At 42.7% G+C, this 13,205-nt stretch overlaps 1 protein-coding gene across 2 annotated transcripts in view; it reads right to left on the reverse strand.

The window, feature by feature from the left end:
• Nucleotides 1-6: 6 nt before the first annotated feature.
• Nucleotides 7-13,205, reverse strand: part of CNKSR2 (connector enhancer of kinase suppressor of Ras 2) — a 205,760-nt gene continuing 192,561 nt past the window's right edge. For both annotated transcript variants that reach the window (XM_019006570.2, XM_015625115.3), the window contains 2 exons: nt 4,780-4,976; nt 7-1,734 (listed from right to left, as the gene is read on the reverse strand). In XM_019006570.2, the coding sequence (XP_018862115.1) occupies nt 1,519-1,734; nt 4,780-4,976 (413 nt within the window). In that variant the 3' untranslated portion in view covers nt 7-1,518. The remainder of the gene's footprint in view (nt 1,735-4,779; nt 4,977-13,205) is intronic.

Consider the following 13,205-nt stretch of genomic DNA (forward strand, 5'->3'; position numbering starts at 1 on the left):
AAGAAAGAAAGAAAGAAAGAAAGAAAGAGAAAATAGATCTGTCAATTCTTTCCTTCATGGATATAACTGCCAGGAAATATCAGAGTTCATAAAGTTTAAAGTACATTCACTGAGCTGTACAGACAATAGTCTCAAGTTGGTAAAGAGTACAACTCACTAAAGAATAATGGAAGCTTTTTCTTTCCACATGAGTATTATTAAATCATGTCATGAGTCCTAACTTACGCAGCAAAATACTGAAGAGCAGCAGAAATATTTTGTCATGCTCTTAACATTTTTCAAAACCAAGCCCATAAAAAGTAAATATATGATTTAAGAGCTCACTCCCACTTTTATTTCAGGCATGTGCCTAACTCTAAGGAGCTATTTCCTCTCATATTCACTGGGTTGTCTTCAGCAGATAACAAATCTCATGGAAGTTTGAAATATTTTAATTGGCTTGTGAACTCAGCAGAACCCAGAGACATCCCTTCCCCTTCAAAAGCAAACCAGAGGCTTTTTTACTCCTTGGTTATTTTTCAGGTTCTGTGCTCAGCTCTACTCTAATCACACATTATCCCTGCATACAATACAGCCAAATTTCACAGCTCAGAAAACACATAGGAAACTACTTGAAAAATCCTATTCACTCCTTTTCTATTGTGGGAATCTTCAAAGCATCTCAGATTTGAAGCGTTTCATTAAAACCTTTTCCACTGCTGCTGTTCTGGGCTAAAGAAATGCTGCTACCAAGAATGTTGAAAGTCTACATTTTCTCTTTGTCAAATTCTGCACTTTATACTGCTGCTTTCAGTGTAAAAGCATCATCAATCACAGTACCATGACTATTTTTTTAAATCAACCTAATGTGATCAAGAGACAACACACAATTTGGTCTTAATTATAATACAAACCAGCATCCCTTTGCATTGGTGGCAAACCTTAGCAAACAGGCTTAAAAAGAGCACAAGGAAATAAGACCTAACCTTTTGAATGAATTAGTCATTTTTTTTGTCTGCCGATTTTCAACCTTTTATGTGTTTGACAAAACTGAAACACAACCACTGCATTACACATATTCCCTGTTATTTAAGAAAACTCCTAGAGTTTCTCATGAAATATAAAAATTGGTTTTCTCCCACCACCAAAACAGTACCTGCACTCCAAAAATGCAATGCAATACTGGAATTATATGATATAAAATATCATTGTAAAACTGACCTTTGATAACAAAAGCTTTAGCATGTGGAACTTCCTGCATGAAGGGCCACAGTCTTCCAAAAATGCTTTTAAATCCTTTTCTTCAAGAGCTAAAGATCATGGTTTTTAATTCACAGAAGGTAAACACAAGCAGAGCATTAGTAGCATATAAAATATACAAATCCTCATTAAAGAAGTGGTATTGTTGACCACTGAAGGTTTCACACAGCTGAGTAGCATTAAAATATATTTTACTAGAGCTCTCACATATTGATATAAAAACTACTTTATGCACTTAAGTAAAGAGCTGGAGTGTAGCAAATGGACAAAAAGAGACTTTTATACATGTGTTTCTATGTAAGAATGAGTGTGTGCTAACGAAGCTATAAGTGCTTCAACCTCAGGAGAGCCATTTACAGAGTCCCTCGGGGGGCTGCTTTCATAGATGTTCATGAAGAGATCAAGATACATTTGTTTCCATTCCTGAAAGTCTCTAGACGTCAAAGCTGGGTTATCCAGAATTTTATCTAGGATGGCTACTTCTCCTTCCCTGGCCTGTGGGAGAAAAGGAACAAGCAAAGAGTTAATGCAAGTGATGAGGTACTGGCAAAATCAGTCACGTCGAGAATGGGGGGTACGAACTCAAGCCTCAGAGCCCCTGAAAGCACAGGGACTATCTGCTCTACGAGCACTCACAAACAAGTGAGTGTCACACATTCCTTTGTGGACTTGGGCTTCCTTTGTCTTGTCCAGAACCCTCAGTAAGAGTCCCTATTCCCCCACCTGCCCCCTTGTTCAGCCCCAGAAAAAGCAAGCCCTGTACTGTTTACTGTTAGCTGCTAGCATTTTTCAGGATGAGTTTCACACAACGAAGCGCCATCTGTTTGCTCTTGATCAGCATGAGAAATGCTGTGTGGGTGTGTGGACACAGACACACACGGCCTCTAGCCTGCCAGCACAGCTACACCTCTCTGCCAGGTGTGTCATGGGGGCACCTGAGCTCTGCATTGCAAAGGCTGCTGCAGGGAGTCCCATGGGAATGACAGCTCATCTTCACTACAGATCTGCTCCCTGCAATGGGCTGGCTGGCTGCAACCTCTTCCTGCCACTGACAAAGAGAAGGCAGAGAAAGGGAAAACACAACACAGCTGATGGTACCTCCTTATGCACCATCGAGGCTGGGGAAGTGACAGTGCCATAATCCCTCTCTGGTGGTTGGAGCTGAGGGTTGCAGTAAGCCTCAGATGTACCCACAGCCACTCACAGCTGCTGCAAGAGGAGGAAACTGGATGCCACAGCTGTAATCCTTGGACACACAGCTAACATGCAGGTTTCCAGCACTGCTCCTCAGCACAGGAACACCGTGGCCACCAACAATCTCCCCTCCAACCTCCCTGTGAGATGGGATTCACACTCCTCATGGCTAACTCACGTTTTCCATGTTAACATCCTATGAGTATGTTAAATCTCTGGGTAGCATGGCAAGGGGAGATACCAAGCTGTGTATGAGGGCACAGAACAGGTGGGTCAGAGACATCTTCCACAAGCAGTGCTTTCATTGCTGTGCAAACAACAGCAAATTAACAACAGCAAATTAACACTGCCTGCTGAAATACTCATTTCCAGAGAGGCAAGCTGAGAACAAGCTGTGGAAAAGAAACCATGGGAACTCCTGATCACCTTATCTGTGCTTGAACTACCACAAGTTATTTCTCACAAGTTGTGGCTGGTACTACACCTCTGCACTACCAGCCAGGCAGTTCATAATGACAGGAGAATGATTTAGTGTTATCACAGGAAATAGAGCACAGGGGTCTTTCATTAATAACTCAGAAGGTGAGGTATCAAGAGCTAGAAGCAGTTTGGAGGACTGTCTCTGGATACTATTATGTAGGATCAAATTCAATGAGGCTTCAGAACATCAATGCCAACAACCAGTGCAATTGGCTGCATTCAGAAAGGAGAAATCAAAGGCACTGATAAAAAGAAAGAATAATTGATCAGGTAATAGCAATAGCTACTGGTTGATACAATTACCAATAGTATGGCAGAGGTGGAGCTCTGAGCTTGTGATTGCAGCCAGTCACAAGTCACCAAGATGTCACTGCAAACCAAGCATGTGTCACTCTACACTGCTGCTCTGTGCAGGAAACAACAATTATCTCTCTTTGCTTCTTGCTGCCATTGATTGCAATTTCCATTATTGGTCTCATGTATGCAAGAATGATTTACACCAATCACAGTCCAAACAAGAATGCTGACAAGCTTAGAAAATAGGGCTTAAGGACAGAGAATGAAAAAAATAGGTCTGCTCGGTCCAAAGGAAAGAAGTTCCAGAGAAGCACAAAAACAGGCACCCACTGGATCAAGATGCTGCACTGTTTTTTGGACTTCCCTGAAGGAATGCAATTTCATTTGCAGGAAGCCATTGGTATAATGTATCCCAAGTATCAATAGCCACTAACAAAAGAGACAATTCAGCATGGTAGCAGGCTGCTGATGCTGAACCACAGCTGTGGTGTGTGACCCCATTGCAGCACCAAACCACAACTACGTCATGAACCTCCTGCCATCCTGATGTGTGTGAGAGCACTGTGATTTTCTTCCAGTTTCTCATGCTTGTAGAAGTCATGGGCAGCTGAGAATGTTGCCCTTTTTTGCCAGTCTTTATTCCTGCAAAAACTCACATACCAAGATAATAATGCAAGTTGTCTGCAATGAGATGATACAGTACAGAGAGTTAAGCACATGTAGGATTTTTTTTCAGGATGGGAGCACCACAGCATGAAAATAATATTGTTTAAATGCTTCTCTAGGTGATAGAAAACGAAATTAATTAATGTTGATAAAGCCCTCTTTGATGAAAACTGTTACAAAATGCACTGTACAATTACCTAGCGACTTAAAATGTGGTAATTTAATATAGTTAACAGGGTCCCTGAGGAAATCCAGCATATTGTTTGGTGAAATCTCTTATCAGGACAGAACTGAAACTGCTGTAACAAACAAAGGAAGCTGACAAGGAGGCTAAATGAGCTGTGGTACCATTTAAAATTACCATAAAAATTTTCAAATCTATCATTATCACTATCTACTTATTTAATCAATCTTACTGATTAAATACAACGATCCTATCAGTTTATACAGAAAAAAAGCACACAAGTTCTGGCTGGACAAGCCCATCAATTAGAAAACAGTCAAGTGTTGCAAGAGACATTGCTCCCTTCTAAAGATTCGCTTTGCTTAACTTTAGACTTTGGCAATTACAAAGTGAATGTGTTTTGGTAAATGAAAGTGTTCAGGGACAAAAAAGGGATTAAGGTTTCCTTCAATAATTTGGTGTCAACTTCTGCTAAACTGGCAGAGGAGGAGCAGCTGACTGAGATTAAATAAAAAAAATAAAGAAATTAAAACTGATCCCCTTAGCTTTGACTGCTCTCCCAGGCACATTTTTCTCTGCTTTTCAAGCAGCGCTTCCCCATATCTCCCTTGTTTGCACACTGGGCTCAGCCTGGACTCCAGCTGCACACAATAATCTCTGATTACAATACAGCCCAATCCAACCCTGGGGCAGGATTTTTCCTCCCTGTTTTATCTCACCTTTAAAGTGCTTTTCAGAATTCGCAGCTGGTGCAGTTTTTCATTGACTACTGGATCGCTACATCTCTTTATAAAAGATTTCTTATACTCCAGCTTAGTGGAAATCCGGTGTTCTCCTAAAGGAGACAGGCTGGCCTGCTCCAAGGCTCTGTACAAATCTTGCAAGGAGTCTGCTGTTTTTTCCTCTATAGTTTCAACTGTAATGAGACAAAGAGGAAAACAAAAAAAAGGAGGAAAAAATAGAGAAAGCAACAATGTATCATTAATGTGATTACATGAAGACCTATCAAAAACCTTTGCAAAATGTTTAACAGGTTTAACTAGACCATAAAGAGAGTATTTCACACCTCCTAAGCTCCAGAAAAGAGTGCTGTGACTGCTCCTTCTTGCTACTGCCTTCTGAAGAAAAGAAGACAAACATTCAAGAATGTAAAATCTTGACACTCCGAGAAAGAGGGAAAAAGAGAAACGGCGCAAGGTGCAGTAATATTAGTGACTCACTACCAGAAATCGGATTTCTGGTGTTGCAGTTGTATAGTTCTGGTGACTTCCTTGTTAAAGGAGAGGAAGCCCTGGAAGCATCCTGCTCAGGAACCCATCAGGGATCACAGCTTGGACTGAAAGTGCTGGTAACAGCACTCAAGAATGTGGATGGTGTCCCTGGAATGACATGTCCTTTCCCTTCCTAATAAAGTCCACTTATTTTTGTCTCTTATTTCTCATACCCAGCAGTGCTGTTCAATAGTCAGTAATGCTGTCACTTATGCTGCTCTGATACTTCACTATTACCTGAAGGTTCAGCAGCAGACTAGAGACTAAGGATAAGAGAACATCCACGACCTGGCAGCATGGTAAACCAAAAGAGAGCTGTTTGAATTATAGTTTGGTTTTATAAAAAATAGTATTTATTCTATACTATATCAAAATGGATAAATATGAGAAGTATTTTTAAACAGTTCTAACTAGTAGGGAAAACATTTAAAAAGAAGAAATAAAAAGAGAAAGGTTCTGCTTCTTTGAAAACAAAACCAAGGAAAAACTGGGGATGAAGTGTTACTCTGATATGAGCATTTGAAATGCTTCATTTAGAAAACATCAAACCATTTCAACCCTTCACATAATGTTTCCCCCAGAGGAAACTCTGGTGACTCCATGCAAGCTTTGCAAGCACCAGTACAGTCAGGATTAGCAGAGTGGGGATCAGCATTAGCCAGGGCAGCCCTTGGGACAGTGTTTGCTGTGCCCCTCAGCTCTGTCCCTGCTGCCCCCCTTGCACACTGACACACAAGTCCAGCCAACAGCCAGACACTGCCTGTGCGAGGCCTCCTGGCTGCTTCCAGAGCCCTTGGGATCCTCCCAGCCAGTCCTGGCTTTCACAGTGGTGCCTATTTTCCTGGTTCTAGGTGCCTGTGTCCTTGAGAGGCTTTCCTAGAAGCTCTTGTAGGAAGCTGCTTGGTTTCAAGCATTAACTTCATCCTATGACTGATCCTGCTCCAAGGGAGGAATTTCTACTGGCTGAAAGTTTGCCACATACGAAAGTACTTTTAAGTAAAGAACCTCAGTGTCCTCAGATGATTAGAGGGTTTTTCATCAGCCACCAATAGAGAAGACAATTTCTGTTTAGAAATGACATTTTGAGTCCATCAAGAGCTACCTGAGGCCACCTCCCATTTGAGCCCATACTATGCAGTAGGGCAACAACTCTCCTCAGCCTCAGGCAAGAACTCCAGAAACCCAACTCTCCTCAACCCATCACAAAATGTGTTTGCATTTGTACAGATCTTTATACAACCCAAAAAATTTTCAATCAGCAACTAATCTAGCTTCATCTCTCATCAGTTTATTCCTTTGCCCTTTTAGAGGGCAGCTGTTTTTAAAGCATACTTCTGGTTTTTTTTTTTAAGAGATATTGAAGTGAAGAAAGGTTGGAGACTTTTTATTGATGGAAGTACTTTGAGTCTGCACAGAGCTCTGTAAATCATTCTGTGCTACCTTGCTTGGTGAGCTGGGTTTAACATGGTCAATGGTGGCCAGGACTGAAACAAAACAGAAATGAGATGCTTTTCTCTTTCTTGTAATTTTCTTTCTTATTAAAACATCTAATGGGCTAAAGGGCAGAACATTCAGTAGGTGAATAATTAGAGTGGTTAAAATCTTTTGTGGTCTTGATTTTTATGCTTTCTTAAGAAGTCTATGCAGCAATGAGATCAGAAGTTTGGGATCTCTCTATCAGCTCCTGTTGCTGAATGCTGATGTCCACCAGTCTGACAGCTGTGGAAGGGGAGTGATTTGCTAAAGGACAAAGAGAAAGCTCCCTCCTGGTTGACACAGGAGTATTTGACACCTCTTTTTCTCTCTGTCTCCTTCTCATCTCTTGCTATGCAAGGCAAAAGAGATCTTTCCTCAGGTGTCTCTCTTCCCCAGCAGCACTGCCAAGGTTGTACCCTGAGGGGATTAGGACAGGGATGGCTGGCTCAAAAAGCAGGCCAGCACTTTGACTCCACACCATACAAATTTACCTTGCTAGAATGATCTAGAGCCTGGATTGGCAACTAGCCACCACATCCAGGCTTGCCACCAAAAACCCATGGCTTCCTAAAACACAGAAACTCCCCACCAAGGCAAAATACGGCACTTGAGTTGAACCCTAAGGTTCAATACTCAATGACAAGAGCCTTTAAGGGGCCTGGATGGCAACATGGTCCCTGTGAGTACAAATCCCTTGTCAGGGGGAGCTTGTCCTGCCCTCCCTTCCCACACTGCTGGCCTGGGATCTGCATGGCTGGTGCTCCTCAGGGCTCATCCCCTGCTCCACATGGGCCTAGCAGGGAGCATGGACACCAGACTTCTACCCTCACCCAAATGGGAACAGCTCTGAGACTGTGGGGGCAGGACACAGGCTGGGCCAGGCAGCAGAACACTGACAGCAGGTCTCTGGAACACATCAGCACATCACCTCCACACGGCTGGGGCTGCCTCCCCCACACTCTGTCACTGACGTGGTGATGTCACTACAAGCAGCACGTCAAAAAGGGGACAGGATTTCCTAAAGAGGAAAGAGGAGGGAAGAAAAACAAGTCTCTTAAATACCTTGCTGCTGCTGAGGCTGGGAAAGCTCTAAAGAGGGCAAGATGCCTTGTTCACCCATGGTGGGGGAGAGGGCAGTGGGCGTCACGCAAACACATCCCAAGCCCTTAATATTTTCCAGAGAAATGCTGAAGGTGGTGCTGCTGCTCTCAATGGCTCTCAGTAGGCGGGAATGAGATTACACACACATCTCCCCTCACTCAGCCTTCTGCTAGAGCCTTTGATTGATTTCCTGTAGGCGTTGGTGAAACCCTTGGCACCATAAAACATCTGAGGTATTCTGTTAGATATAGAGCTGAGCTTAAAACATTTTCTTTTTTAAAATTGGTGGATTTGTATGCAAGTCATGCTGTTACAGCATGGCTGTCTCATTGAGGAAGAACAAGACCACTGGTAATGTTTCGTTTAAGTAGAAAATGTGGTCTAGTAGGATTTGCAGGTGACCTCAGACCAGCAGCCAACACAACAGTTGTTTTTCACACTCGTTTGGCTGCTGAGTTGTGGGTGATGCAGAGAAGCATCTTTCTTGCTTCTCTGAATGCACTGCCAGGTCACAGTTCCCACATACTGCTGAAAAGCAGGGTTTCTTCTCTGAAGCTGTGATCTTCTCCCCTGCCCCACACAAGCCTGAACAACTCTGTGACTCGGGAGCAGAAATAAAGCTGCACAAACTGCAACACATGGGATCTAAATCTGGTGAGAACCCTGTTTTCCAAATGCAAGAATATACACTGGATTTTATAACAAAGAAGCTCCTGCTGTCTTCAAGTGAATGCACAGCTATTTGCATTCAGTTCTGGAGATAATGAATACATCTGTCTAGTAAATGTTGTATTATTATTTTTCACTATTCTGCTTTCCATAGGAAAAAAATTCTGAACTTCTTGTACTTTGCCCTCAGTTCTCAGAATTTACTGCAGTAAATATTTGTAACTACTTTTACATTTTCTCAGGAGAGAGAGATGAAGATGATGGCTGAGTAGGTGAAACTCCAACAGGTCAGGAATTGTTTGTGTTTTTGGCATTCAGGAAAAACTGGTGGGATTTCTCATGCTGTATTGTCACTTGTTGACAAGAGTAGGCACCAAGCTCTGTGATGTACTAAGTGTAATCAACTCCTGGCTCTGTTAGGCAATTCATCTTTCCATTACTTCCCTCTTACAAACCAAGATTATAAGAGGATAAGGTGCTTATGTGATAAGTGAAAGTTACCATTGGTATTTACATGACCAAGAGATTGGTTCATATAAACTGATAATTCAGGAAGATGGTATTGAATTGGAACCCCCTAGAAGGTCACCACTGCAGCTCAGCTGGCTAACACACTGCTCTCTGGACACAGAGAATCTCTAGGCACACACTTCTCATAAATCTGCACTAAATACATGGAATAACCTCCAGCAGTTTTCAGTGGAGGTCCCTGTACTTCTGTGATTCACTTTTCTGCTAAAGCTCAAGCTGCCAAAATCTTGCATGGCTTTCATCTTTCAGTGAGGTACCAGAGGAGCCCACGATTCCATGTGGGGCTATGAGTGAACAGAACTGCCTATGTAAGGAGAGTTAATAAATTCTGTCATCTACCCTGCCAACAAGGTCATATTTTTCAAGGATCAAAGCTCTTCACTGGGGCCCCTCTGGTCTTTGCCAGTGCCTCCAAACACCACTCAGGCTCAGCCCCGTTGCCTTTAGACTTCTCATCCTGACTGACAGACACCACTGCCACCCTGATGGAATTCTCCATTTTCCCAATACCCTCTTTTCTGTTTGCTACCTTTACTGCTCAGTGACGCACTTTCCTTCGCTGTGCTACTCCTCTCACACACGCCCACTCCTCTTCTTGCAGTCAGCCCTGCATTTGAACAGAAGTACCATCCTCTGCAAACACCCAGAAAACCAAGCTGCTGAGAAGCCTGTGACAGGAAGCGAACAAGGCACAGCCAGACTGAAATCTCCAGGCTCCATTGAAATTTAAACTCCTATTTTCACTCCTTTTGGTGAGCTCACTCCCTCTGGCAGAGGAACTAGCTAACCTCAGCTTTCTCAGGATATTAAGGAGGCAATTTTGTTAGAACACATCACTAATTACATTATTAAACTGCTGCCATGTTATTTTTTCCCTCCAAATCCCAAAGATTTGCTTCCAATTGGAGAACTACACCTTTTTGCTTCACCTTTTGTGCAGAGGAGGTATTTACCTCAAGTGTCCCAGAGACTGTCAGTGGGTGACAGTAAATGCAGTAAATACTTCCCCAAAAAAAGAAGCACCCCAAGCTTCTGGAAAATGGTCTCAAGTTAGATAAAACAGCCTTGGGCACACAAACCTCTGGGTGTTTTTTTTTCTTTTTGCCTTCTTCACCCTGATGTGTCTATATTGGGAACAGACACACTGGTCTCCCACAAGCTAACTAATAACTGATATAATCCTGGTAGCAAGAAAGCATTTGTAATCTTCCTATGCCACAGCAGGTTCTCTCTGCCATGTCTAAAAACAGGGACTATCAAAGCTTGGCTGGGCCTGCAGTAGTTTCACTGAAAGGGAGGTAGAGCAGCACACAGAAGCTCTGCAGCCGCGGCTCAGGCTGTGCCAACAGGCAGACAAGGGCTGTGGCCACAGCGTGCAACAGCCTGGCTGGGCTTGTAAACCCCAGGGAACAGGTGAGACAGAAGGGATATCCCTAGATACAAGGTGAAAAAGAAGAAGGATGAAAGGAGAGTGGATGTGGATTTTAGCAGTGTTGCAGCAGAGGGAAGAAAAGAAATCCTCCGAAGAAGCAGCTGGTTTCTCAGTGCAAGGCTTAAATCCATCTTTACTGCTGTTCAGGTTAATCATCAAGACTCCAAACTGCCCAAGAGTTGGATATACCCAAATGCTTCTAATACAAAAAATTCAGGAATTAATAATTTTTAGACAACTATTTAGATGGCTGGCTGACAGACTAAGCTATATATTTACTTCTTCCCACCACCTACAAGCTAAAAGGAACAAAGTGGTGAAATCAATGTATGGCTTAAAGGAGATGGTGTCTGCACAGCTGTGGCTGTGCATGAGGTCACTCCTGCATAGGTATGAGGGAGCCACAATGACATGGAAAGTCAGCTCCTGGTAGGAAAATGTTACAAGTCACATCCCTAATTACTGAGAAAAGGAAGAAGCAGCACAGTATTTAAGCCTGGCATGATGCAGCAGGCAGGAGGTGCAATTAAATGCAGGTCAACAAGGAAACAGCTAATCATCTGCTCTGGGTAAAATAGAGCAGATTTCCCTGTTAAAGTACAAATAGACAGCTATGCTATGTCCCACGCCACTTTAAAATAAAGGCCTGACAGGATATGTGATTACACCTTTAAACACACACACACACACACACACACATATATATTTATATATATTTATGTCTATATACACACACATGACCATATTAAGGTTTTCTACAAGTGAAGAAAAGTTTAAGCAAGCTGAATTAAAACTGAATTAAAAGCAAAATAAGGGCTTCTTGTGCAGTACCCAGTCTTTGCAACCCTTCTTTGGTATTGCTTCCCTTTCCCTGCCTTCTTCTGATTCGTGTAATCCTCTGTCCTTTCTGTCCCTGTGTATGTGCAAGTACAGGATTTTCCCAAAAGTCTGGAATCAAGGAAGGGAGGAGAATTGTTTAAAAGCAAGCTTTGATCCATGTGTTTGTTGAAATATTAGTAGCTGGAGGATCATTACATTTTATTGTATTTATAATTTTGTATTTATTCAACACAGGTATAAAATCTGGATTTTGTACCATCATTTCCTCTAAAGTGGAAGTATTTTTGGGTTACCAGGATAGCTGTACACAGTTTCTATTCTCTCCTATTATTATGTAAACCTGCAGACAAAAAAAAATACTCCCTAGAGAGGGTGCTCACTGAAAGCACCACCACAATGGAGTCCCACACCTGCTGGAGTTTTACACCCAATGGTACGCGTCTGCTTCTCCTCTCGCATGCATCAGCATAAACTTGGTTTCCTGAAATAAAGTGAACTGTGCAGGCAAGTGGAAAACTCATCTCCAAAATGATAGCTATCTGAAGGTATTTCAGGCATTTTTCACCACAGCCAAGTTCAATATCAGAATTATCAGAATTACCACCTTTTAAAAGATCTAGCCCTAGCCTCTGTAAGGCCTGATAGATGCCAAGCCTTTGCTGTGCCACTGAAGGTCTAATTCTTTTTGTGAACTACTTATGGCACTAGGAGTTTTCCTTTTGGGTCAGTAGATCCCTGTGAGTCTCTTTTCCACTGAAGTCACCTTCCTGGGGATGTCTGAAGGACAAGCTGCCTGCACCCTGCCACGGCTCCTCAGGCCTCCAGCACCCTGCAGGCTGCAGCATGTTTACATGTGCAACTCCAGCCTTCATGGGACACTTGAGCTGGTCTTGCTCTGAGTCCCACACCCTCCTCAGCCACATCTCTTCAGCCTTCCATGCAACTGGAATTGCTTACTAAACACAGCTGACACAAAACTGAGCATAAGGAAAACCCCTCGATGTCTCTCCCTGCAGATCTGCTTTGCTGAGCTGACAGTAACATCCAGCCATTTCTGACATCCACTTAGCAGTGAAGTACAGGTGCCAGCTAATGGGTCATTGTGCTAGTGAGAAGGGGACACACAGAGGGAATAATCAGCTTTTTCTGCTCCTGCTGCCTCTTGACAGCTCTTGCACGCCTCAAATGCGTGTCTGTAGCTCCCTCCTTGCTCGCAGTCCTGCTGTTTCATGAGGTTATACTGGTGGGCTGATTTCAGAGAGGGCGTAAGAATGAAGTCACTCCAAAGCTTCCCTAAGTCACAGAATTCTGATCAGTGACAGAACTTTTCTGCAGTAGGGTTATAGTTGCATCCTTCCTTGGTTTTGGATATGGTACTCTACTCATTAAGCTGCTTATGAAGGCACCAGTTTAACCTCAATCTGCTGATTTTAGTGACTCTCTGGGAAAATTTTACACAATGAAATAGGATATCCAGACATTTTTCTGTGTCTCACACTGATATAAGTGCTGTTTCATTTTACCACAAGCTATCAATGCTAAAGTGAAATAAACATTTTGATGGTACACTTCCCCTTGGGCTGTGCAGTTCAAAAACAATAGAAAACTTTTATTTATGAGGAAAGCCAGGAGCTGGAGCAAACTGGGGAAAATTGCTAGACATGTGGGGATTCTATGACTTTTAAACAGGATGAGGAGTTCCCTACAAAAAATAATTCCCAAGCAACATACAGAAGCAATTACTCCTTGAGGAAAACATTGTTTTTACAAACCTAAGCTGTTGCAGCACTCTTAGTTGTGAAAGGTTAAGTGACAAATGATACGG

This window comes from Parus major, chromosome 1 (assembly GCF_001522545.3).
Source record: "Parus major isolate Abel chromosome 1, Parus_major1.1, whole genome shotgun sequence".
Taxonomy (NCBI): Eukaryota; Metazoa; Chordata; class Aves; order Passeriformes; family Paridae; genus Parus; species Parus major.